Source organism: Antrostomus carolinensis, unplaced genomic scaffold (genome assembly GCF_000700745.2).
Source record: "Antrostomus carolinensis isolate BGI_N321 unplaced genomic scaffold, ASM70074v2 scaffold28317, whole genome shotgun sequence".
NCBI classification, from domain to species: Eukaryota; Metazoa; Chordata; class Aves; order Caprimulgiformes; family Caprimulgidae; genus Antrostomus; species Antrostomus carolinensis.
In genome coordinates this window covers 35,233-45,802 of record NW_010327057.1, presented here as the reverse complement: position 1 = coordinate 45,802, position 10,570 = coordinate 35,233, and the positions used below count along the sequence as shown (strand labels likewise).

At 50.1% G+C, this 10,570-nt stretch overlaps 1 protein-coding gene across 1 annotated transcript in view; it reads right to left on the bottom strand.

Moving 5' to 3' along the window:
- The window catches only part of NXN (nucleoredoxin), a gene marked incomplete at both ends in the record, with an annotated part of 11,408 nt that extends 2,449 nt beyond the window's left edge, over window positions 1–8,959 (bottom strand). The window contains 5 exons of the mRNA XM_010171797.1: window positions 369–548; window positions 6,249–6,355; window positions 6,914–7,014; window positions 7,402–7,535; window positions 8,842–8,959. Coding sequence (XP_010170099.1) covers window positions 369–548; window positions 6,249–6,355; window positions 6,914–7,014; window positions 7,402–7,535; window positions 8,842–8,959 — 640 coding nt within the window. The remainder of the gene's footprint in view (window positions 1–368; window positions 549–6,248; window positions 6,356–6,913; window positions 7,015–7,401; window positions 7,536–8,841) is intronic.
- Between the last annotated feature and the right edge of the window lie 1,611 nt (window positions 8,960–10,570).

The following is a 10,570-nucleotide window of genomic DNA, read 5'->3' as shown; positions in this document are numbered from 1 at the left end:
TCTTTGATAGGCCAGCTCCTCTCCACTGCAAACCACTACTCCATCGCATCCCTCAGGTGGCTGGGATGGAGCTGCAGGAGTCCCGTGGGCAAACCCCTGTGAGCTGCAGCAGCCCATTTCTCTGGTACCTGCACGACTCCAGGTCTATGAGCCCCCTTGAATCCCTCAAGGGCATTTCACAGGGACCTCTGTCTGCCCATGGCTCCTCCAGACCCCATAGCGTTGTTCCTGGTGATATCCCTTCCTATGGATGCTGTCACCACCAGAAGCAGGTTCTCAGCCCCGTGGGCAGCTCCAGCCAAGCTGGCAGGTAGCCCAGCCCCCTTCCTGAGCCCAGGCTCTGCTTTCCAAGCAGCGATGCTCCATACCTACAAAGAGAACGAGGCAGGGACCCTCATTCAGCTGCACGGCGTTGGAGTCCGTCAGCTCCAGCACAGGCTTGGGATGCCAGGGGAACTCGCGGCACTCGATGTCGTTCAGCACCTCCACCCGTCCCTGCCGCGTGATCACTTCTCCCTTGGGGTCCAGCACGATGAGAGTCGGGATGCCTGCGATGGAAGAAAAACAGGACAGGATCAGCCAAAGCCTGAACCGGCCAGCGACAGGGTGTGGGGAGAAAAGCCTTTTCCTATCGCCTCCGGCTCTGGCAGGAGCCCAGCGAGCACGCTGCCTCTCCACAGCTCATGCACAGTGTGTGAATCGGGGTCCCTGGATCCTGTTTCCGTCCTAGCAGAGCACTGTCATTCAGCAGCCAGAGCAGGAAGCTGGGAGACAGGCTCTGGCACTGCCTGCCTTTCCCTGCCCGAGTGCAGGCAGGGGTCACCGCTGGCTGACGCTGATGCTCCTGGGTACAAAAGCCACCAGAGCACACAGGGACCCTCTTTGCCAGCTCCCTCTTGCAAACTGCCAGACTGATGTGCCTCCTGCACGCAGGGTGTAGCGGTGCTGCCTCGCAGTGCCAAGACGTGGCTGCCGCTGGAAGAGCCCCGTCCCCGGTTCACAGGAATATACACAAACCTTTTTGCACGGCAGATCGCAGACAACAGCAGCCAGGAAGCAGGGTGTGTTCCTTCCCTGAAGGAATGCCATATATTTTGCAGCCACGAACTCCTCCATGAACCCCCACACCCCTCCTCAGCACTAACTGCCCAGCCATTTCCAGAGCACAGGGATGCATCTGCCAAGTCACGAATGGGACTGGTTCAGGCGCTGTCTCGCACCACCTGAGCAGGTCAAGACAGGCACTCAACACTGCTGGTGAAGGAACAAAGGTCTCTGGACCAGCACTAATGACAGTGATTTAGTGCTCAGGGCCATGGATGTCCCCAGGAATAGTCAAAAGAGAGCACATGCCTCTGCAAGTGGAGACGGAGCGGGATCACGCACACCAACACCAGCAGACTTTGTCACATGGCTAAACTAGACACAACGCTTGCAAACGGACCTGGCATCCACCTTCCTTGGCTGCTGCCCTCACAAAAGGGAGGTGAACGTGCTTGCAGCAGAGATTTAGTCCAAGTCACCTATTCAAACCCAGCCGGGCCGGCAGTGAGGGGGGGTGGACACCAGCTGGTGACCATCCCATCTGATAAGGCATCGACAAGGCTTTCCGGCCACAAAACAGTCACAGGTGAGTCAACAGGAGTGGCTCATGTTGGTGACTTCATCTGGAAAGCACACCATTCCTCTCTCATCACCGAGGCAAAGAAACATCCCACAAGGAAGGAAGAGCAGAGAGTTTGGGATCAGACCCCAAGAGACAGATCAAACAACCAGTGTCAGTGCCAGGTGCTGCTGTCTGCTCTCACCACCCCGGCTCCAAAGGACTTACTATCCAGCATCTCCTTCACCCAGCAACATCCCACCAACCACAACCAGCAAACCAGGGCAACTCAAATCCTCCTGCCCTCACCCAAAGGTTCATTGTAAAGCTCATTTGTTAGAAATACCCCACAGAGCCATTCTCTGAACGGGGGGGAACCCAGCGTGCTTACCCCTGCCGCACTCCCGGCACTGTGCTCTCATCTTTGTGCAACAGTGGGTTACTCACAAGCTCTCTGAATTCGAGGCATTTCTCTAGGAAATACACGGCCGTCTGTCTGTCTGTCCCACGCCTGCCTGCAGGTCCGGGCGAGTGGCTGCATTCCCCTCATTCCAGCCCAGCAGCGCTGCTCACATTCCTGCCAGTGTGCTGGGGCTGCACACGCTGGGCTGGTGCAAGAGCCTGATGGCTGGGCTTGCAAATCCTAAGGGTATGCCAAGAAAACCATTTTGTATCATAAAAAGGCTTATTCATTACCTGCTGATATTCAAAATAGCTCTAGGGCAGGGATGGGTTAAACAGACTGGGAGGAATTGGGAAATCTCACTCTGGCCCTACCCTGCAAGGCACAAAGTACTACTGAAGCCAGGAGAAGCGCACGGTGATCAGCATCCCGCATGATTCATATCTTCATCCATGTACAATTCACAAATGGCTGCTTTTCCCTCCTCTCCAGACCAGCACTATACATGAGGAACAGGCTAGAAATGTGGGTTCAGCTCGGTACCCCATTCCCAGTCAGCCTGAACAATGCAGCACACCAAGGCAGAGATTTCAAATGAGCTTTGCTGAGCTGGGAAAATTAAAAGTCCAATTTAGACACAGATTGTTGTGTGATCCCACAACTATCAGAGACTTCATCCACTATTCCAAGCATTCAGACTTTACCTGATCTGTGTGTGCAGACACACATCCAACCAAAGCACTCAGCCACTAAAACCTCCAACAGCAAATACAAAACTGACTCAGAAAACAAGAGGCTTTGAGATAACTGATCCTGGGTTTAGTATGTTTGGGAAATATAAGCAATGCATCAGAGAACGTGGGGCTGGGTTTTCAGTCTGTTAGGAGGTGTGCGACATGTGCTGGGTCACTCCCTGCATCTTTTACCCTGCATCAGAGGTTTCTCACCAGCCACAAAGCTCTGGTTTCTCTTCTGGACCCACCTGGTAAAGGCTGAGGCTGCTATGACCCATCTGCTCCTGGTCTGGAGCATCGCTGCCTTGTCTCCTCCACTCCTTCCTGCACATCCCTGGCTGGGTTCCTCTGGTTAGGACACAGCCTTACCAGGCTCACGGTGGCATCCCATGGGATCAGCCTTGTCTTCCCAGGTGAACCCTATTACTGCTCCCTGGTAAACCCATCCTCTTGGCACGGGACACGGACTAGCAGGACTGAGGGAACCATCCTTAACCTTATTCACACCTGCTAACCTTGACACTTACCCTCCAGTCCCCCCCCTCCCTGCTCATCCCAGTCACTATTTGTTATTTCAGTCCCTTTTGGGGGCTTTGGTAATTGCCATGAGTCATAACACCAGAATTTACTTATCAAGAATCACAGATCAGACACTCTGCAATGAATATTGTATAAGCCTGAATGAGAATTAGCATAGACGGGCTCAGTTTGATTTTATGCGTTAGAAAATGGATTCGGTTCCCGTGGGCCCAGCATTTTATGAAAACACAGGGACCAAATGATTTGTTACTGAACCTGGCAATACATTTACTTATTTATATATTAACCCCATATTTGACATGGAAATCTCATCTGCATTAAGTCTGTTGGGTGAGTAATTAAAATTGACATGAAGAAATCACTCAAAATACACCAACTGTAGGACGCACAGTGGATTTTATTGCTGTTTTTTCACCTTTTCAGAAGAAAGCTCCAGAAACCTGGTATGAGAAACCTCCTGTAACATTCACTTCCAAGCTCCTGCCTCCAGCCAGGCTGCGAGAGTGACCTGCAGGTGTCTGGGCTAAAGCATTGGGCAGGGGGGAAACAACAGATTTTGAGGAGTTCCCCTAAGGGACTGCAAATCCCAAATTGCCACCATGAAATCCACAGGGAATATTTGGGAACCTAAAATATCTCTCTCCTAAGACAAGCAACAAGAAAAGGCAATTCCCACCTGAGCATAACACTGATCTCTGTTCCCCATCCCAGTGGAAGGAGAGCCAGTGTCAGGTGGTTTCACATAGGGCAGGACAGCACAGACCAGGAGCAGCAAACACAACACAATTATTTCTAAGCAGCCCTGACACAAGACTTGACTCTCTCTCAAGATAGTGCTGCACCCAGAAGCAATTTAATATAGGTGGGTAAGGTACAGCCCACTGACTGCACACGGGTTATGAATAGAGGCATTCAAGTAAACCCAAATAAAGGCCAATAACTCAATTTACATTTTATACTGAGTTCTTGAATGCTATAAAGGTCAACACAGGACTAAAACAACAAGAGATCTGACTCTCTTGCTGCCTTCCACCACTCAGGAACTCAACGTAGTCAGGGAAGACAAGCTCTTCTGTTGTTTCAGCTCCCAGCCTTACAAAAACCAGCAGAAAAACCACTCCACGTGCACGCTGTGCTCACAAGCCAAGGCACCACCAGGACGGTAACCTGGACACGGAACAGGCTACACGCTCTCGCTGGTGCAGAGGTGCAGCTCCAAAGGGAGGTTCAAAGATGCTTGGCAGCAGCAGAGCCATGCATCTGGGGAAGGGCAGGCCAGATTACGTGGATCTTTTCCATGTAGGTGAAATAACCACCAGTGGAGATGAGCTGAGCCCGCAACATCCAGCTCTGCTTGCAGAGCCTGCTGTGAAAGCCCGGCTGCAAACAGGCGGGTAACCCCAAAATCTGTGTGCAGGATCCCAAATTCCTGCCTACACTGGGATCAACAACAACCTGGAGCCCCTGGGAGCAGCACAAAGGTTTGCCTCCAGCTCTCTCCCTTATCTCCACCTTTTGACATGACTTTGTGGGATCGCAGTCCACCCTTGCAAAGAGGTTCCCAGTTTACAGGAAAACCACAACAGATAAGCAGAAGGGTTTGCACTCAAACATGTCTAAATCCCAGGGTCAGTGTCCCTGGGAATGCAGCTGAAATGCAGGAGTAACATGGGAGCTTCCCTGGCAGAGGAAGGGGTCAGGGCACAGGGAAGCAGCAAATATTTACATTTTCAGGTCAGCACACAATGAAGAGAGACATTTAAGGAGCCAGTGGCTGGAGTTAGAGGGAAGCTGTTGTCGCTGTTTCCCTGGCTACAGCATGCCTGGTGCTCAAGTATCCATGGCTGGACACCTTATTTACAGAAAGTCCCAGTGAAACTGGCAGCAGTCCCGCAGCGCTCAGCCGAAACCGGCACTGGAGAGGTTTGTGAGCAGGCCGGGAAAAAGATGGATGAATTTGGAAAGCTCTTGCCTCATGGGAAAGTAATTAAGCAGCAAAGTGATGACTATTTAAAGCAGGTGAATGGTTATTCTTGGTTTAAGGTCAGGGAACGGGGCTGAGCGACAGCACCTGAGCTCACCCCAGAAGGGGTGTTCAGAGATGACCCCAAGAAGGGATTATTTCTCCTGCCACTCTCCCCAAGCCCTGGGCCACCTTTGTTTTTTTTTCTCTTCCTCCCCTGTCCCTTCCCAGCCTACAGACCTTATTAACCCTCTGCCAGCCTGTGCCCACCTCACCAACGCCACGTGAAAATGGCTAAGAAATGGGTAAGTTGCAGCAAGACTTTTTAACCACAGGGAGAAATTACACGTACGTACAGATCTCCTTGTGAGCTATTCACCTTGCATGTCTCTACACTGCAGTTTGTCCCCTGAAGTTACAAGGTGCCAGTTCCCAGGAGGGCTGCTGTGAGCTTTTAATCATCTTCAGGACACTTTGAAGCCAGAGAGACAGACAGAACCTCTCCACTGCCCCTCTGAGCAGCCAGGGCTGCTGGAATTCTGGCACTGGCATGTACAGTAAAGGCGATGCCATGGTTTACATCAAACACACACTCTTCTGTAATTCACATCACTAACACAAACCAGATGCCATCTTCCTCAGCCTCTGCAGAAAACGATGGCCTGCCTTTGCCTTACATAAAATGGCAAGAAAATGAAATTTAAACCTTTATGAAAAAGCAAAATAAATAAATCAGTAATTAGGCAAAAAACATCCAAGCCAAAAACAGTTTCCAAGTTTCCAGGAAGAATTAGGTTGTTTATGGAAGTCCTGTTTCAACTAACAGCCTGCCTGGCAGGTGGTGGGAATGTGAGTTTGCGAGAGCAGAAACATGAAGCGGCTCTGCCTGGGGGCACTGTGCTTTGCTTTGCTCTTTTCTTGTTTTAGTTAAATAAGAGGAGACGTTACAAATATTCCACAAAAGGAGCAGAAAGGAGAGCTGTGCATCAGCGTGGCCATTCCTACCTTGTATGCCATAGAGTCGATTCAGGCGCGACCGCCTGGCCTCATCGGCGTACGGCACAGCTACCCAGGGCATCTCGCTGAAATACTGCTTGAAGGAGTCCTCTGACCTGTGCAAGAGGAACAAGGCATGGGATCCAGGATGCAGCTTCTCCGCCTGCAAGGCTCCTTCCTCTGCTCCTCATTAAAAACCTGGCCTGCAAAGCCCTTTATCCCTTCCACCAAAGCTCACCAGTAAAGACCACTGGCAGACACAACCTGGGGAGAGCTAGACCAATTTTTAAATCCTCCAGTCCCTCAAGAAGGGGCCCATAGTGCATTTTTTTTTACTAATAAACTATTTCACTCTCTAGGCCATCTGAATATCCACCCATGGTGACAGCAGCAGCTCAAGCATCTTTCAGACCTCAGACCCACAAGCTACAAAGCGAAACACAAAGCTGCTCCATGGACCGATCCCGCTCTCAGCCCACCACTGCCCTCGCTAACCCCTCTTTGCACTTTGCTGCTGGGCAGAGGGCGAAGGACTCGGGCAGCCTTTCTGACACCAGAGCCAACCTGCTCTACCCCAAATCACATTTCCTCCTCCAATCAAACCAGCAACGCTCAGAGCTGCCCAGCTGGGGGGCAGCAGCTCTGCCTGCACAGGGTGTTAAGCGCTTCCTTACCTGTCTGCGCTAACGAAGAGTATCTCAAACTTCTGGCCCGCCTCCTTGATTTTTCGGTAGGACTCCACCAGGACCCTTGTGAGGCTTCGGCACGGTGGGCACTGCAAAATATAACCCACACATAAGGACACTGTCTCCTCCACAGGGCCAGACCCACACACAGCAGGTCCAGACAACTTAGTGACCACGAAAAGACAGATGTGACCTCATCTTTGCAGCAGCCCTGAACATGGCTGGGGCTTATGGCCTGCAAGTTGCCAACAAAACCTCTTCCTTTTTAAAATCTGACCTCTCTTCCCCTTCTGAAGAGTCAGTTGAGGATGACAGGCCACTGCAATGCTGAGGCTTCTTCCAAAATGGACAGAGCATCTTAACTGCTTCAACACCAACCAGCCTGAGGTCTTTATACTCCCACAGAGCCCTGCAGCGAGAGCCGCAGGGGGGGATCCCCAGAGCCCCTCTGAGCTCATCCAACTCCTACTACTCACCCAGTGTGCAGAGAAATAGACCCCAACGTGTGAGCCCTCCAGGGCGCTGCTGTCCAGCGTCTGGCCATTGTTCCTTAGCAGAGGCCCAGCAACAACTTCACTGAAGGGTTTTGGCCCCCAGGGAAACTCCAGACCTGGGGAGTGGTTGAGATGGAGGTGGAAAGAAGACACAAAACAGCAAGATGCACATGTAGCATTTAAAGTTTCAAAAAGTTCCACCAAAAAAAAAAAACCCCATCCCACCTTCTGCAAAGATATGGGGGAGCCAGGGAAGCCAAGCCCTGCACCAGAGCCAGGGCCACCTCTTTCTCACAGGCAGGCTGCCCAAGTCGCTGCACCTTCAGCTTGACAAAGCCTGCTCTGGTTTTACACCTGATGAGGCATCTTTTCCTTATCAACAGTGTTTGTTTTAACAAGAGGGCAAGGTGGTACGTGCTCAGGAATGCAGTCAGACCATTTGCCTTATACCAAGAGTAACCTTGGTTTTTTTAAAATATATATACTTATTTATTTATAAAACCTTTTTTATATATACCTATAAAAGTTGGTTTATATTTAGGTTTTTATATATATAAACTAAACTTAAACTAACTCTCTGCACCCCAAAGCAAGCACGTGTGCATACACACAAACACATGCTCTGAATCATCTGCTGCCAGCTCCCAGAGCAATCAATGTATTCAGCCAGAGAGGAGGAAACATCACAGATGGCTCAGGCCACAAAGTGTACTCGCTGCACAGTTCCTGCCACCTGAATTAAAGACTCAGTCACCACACTCAATATTTACTGCATGAAGAAATGATGAGCCAGTAGTACATGTGCACGGACAGGCTAGCAGCTGAGTGATGGGTCTGCAGAGTCTCTGAGTAAGAGCACACGTTTTGCTCATTTTGGTTTCTTGCAAATTAGAAGAAGATGGATTTAACATCAACCCCACACAGAGTAAACCTCAGAACTCAAGAACGGTAGCATTTTTCTGTTGCATATGTAAATAGTGGGGAATTCATTATCCTAACAGAGTGTGATGTCAATGACAAAGTCCCAGTCAGTATTTTGGAAGGATTCTGCTCCCAAGGTATGGAAAGTCTGGTCCCTCAGTCTGTCTGTCCATGTGCCTCCATTAGGAAAAAATCCACACTTAATGTTTCACTTAGTCTAACTTTTTCCTCATTAGCACTTCAGACAGAAATCCTGGAGGGGAAATCTTTGTTCTTTTCAACAAGCAAAACCAAAACACAAGCTCTGGCAGGAATGATGCAGAAAATTTTATGCTGAAAGTAATACAGCACCTCGATTAGTTCAGTATGACAACAGTTGTTTGTTTCCCCCCTTTTTTTTTTTCCTTTTTTTGCCCCCCTCCAAGGCAATTCAAAATGAACTGAAATAAAAAGGCAGCCATATGCCCATGTTTCTATGGCACACGGGACTCCAGGTCTTACCTTCTGGGTCATCTCGGATTACCAGGAGTCCATTCCTGCAAACCACCTTCCCGGTGGAGGCATCGATAAATATCAGGGAAGGAATGTTGGAGACTCTGTACTTGTTCCACAGCTTCAGCTGTAAAAGAGATCAGGAGGGGAGAAGAGAAAGGTAAATTTAGTGGCATGAAGAGAAAGATTTTAGGGTATTAGCATCTTTCAGACCAAAGGTCAGAGTTAAGCACAGAAACAGAGCTGATGCTCCAGCAACGTGTGTGAAGGCAAGTGAGGGCATCACTCCAGAGCTGCTGGGCCAGTCTGGACATCCAGAGCCTGCAGAGACCTGCACCATCACCACCATCCCCTTGGTACCGTGGGCAAGGCCAGTGTTTGTCTCCTGCCTGTTGTGGGCTTGCCCGTGAGCACAGGTAAAGCTTTTCCTCCTGCTGCATTTGCCTCTTTGCAAGTAAAATGGGGATGATATTTACCATACTTTGAGGTCTTTGTTTAGAAGACATGGTAAGCACAAATACTTTTAATTCCTCTGCTCTGAAGCAATTTGTAATACTTCCCTGGCTGTTTCCTCCCTCCCATTTCAATGTTCATTAAACAAATCAGCAATCCCTGCCAAGACACAGCCACGCTGAAAACAAGGCCAACACACAGAAACACAATTCCTCTGCAACTTGGGCTTCCCGGGTTTGTTCCCAGGAACTGATTAACGAGTTTGACATCAGCCCTGGGGCCACGTAGCCCAGCTCATCTATCCCACATTGCCAGCCTCAACGGACAGAAGCCACACAGGCTGCGACGGCCACCTTTCGAGCATCCCAGTTTAGATGTTGCTGTCTGATGGTCAATACATTTTGTGGTGAGCTCAGCTCTGCACAACAGCGGTGACTGAGTGCTCTGGGTGTCACACAGTCCTGGGTTGACATTTCTCAGCACATGCTTCAGGCACAGGATAATCCAGAGCTTAACCCATGTACAGAAGCTCTCCGGGACGGGGAGGAACGAGACGACGACAGCTCCTGGCACGGCCCAGGCTGCAGGTGTGGGCTGGCTGTGGCTGGAGGAGCCTGTCTCCCCACCATGCATGAAGGAGTTGCTTCAATCACCACGCTTACTTACATTTCTCCAAACATTTCAACCTAAACAGCCCAGCGGTGAATTATCAAACTCTTAAACAAAAGCCAAACCATAGCAGAGAGCCAGAGGGGAAGGAAATGAATCACCACCTTCCCCTAAGCTCTGCTCTGCAAAGCCCCTCAAGCTCCGGGTGTTTACAGCTCGCTGGGGTTTGGAGAATAAAACACAGCAACAGGAGAGGGAAAGGAGGAGACTGAGAATCTCACCCAGGTCATGTTTGGATATGAGAGTTGGAGAAACCCTCATACAACACGCTGCTGCTTCCATCAGTGTCTCATGTGGAAACTGAACCCAGATGCTTTCCCAGAGAAAGAGGCCAGAACTCTGTGGATCGCTGTCCCCAGTTTCCAAATAGAGGCAATCCCATTTCCCAAGATGGGAATGATCTGGGCAGCAGGCAAATCGAGGGCAGGAAGGGGATGCAATATTCATGGAAAGCAAACTGGATCCCTTGGGTTTGCTCACCACAGATCTAGTTGAGGGAGAAAGTCACATCCACATGCAGGTTTCAATGGTACTGTATTAAATATTTCTTCCAACATCTTTTTACAAAAGGTATAGCTGCATGAGTGACATTGTGACAAACAGCCTGCTTGCAGTG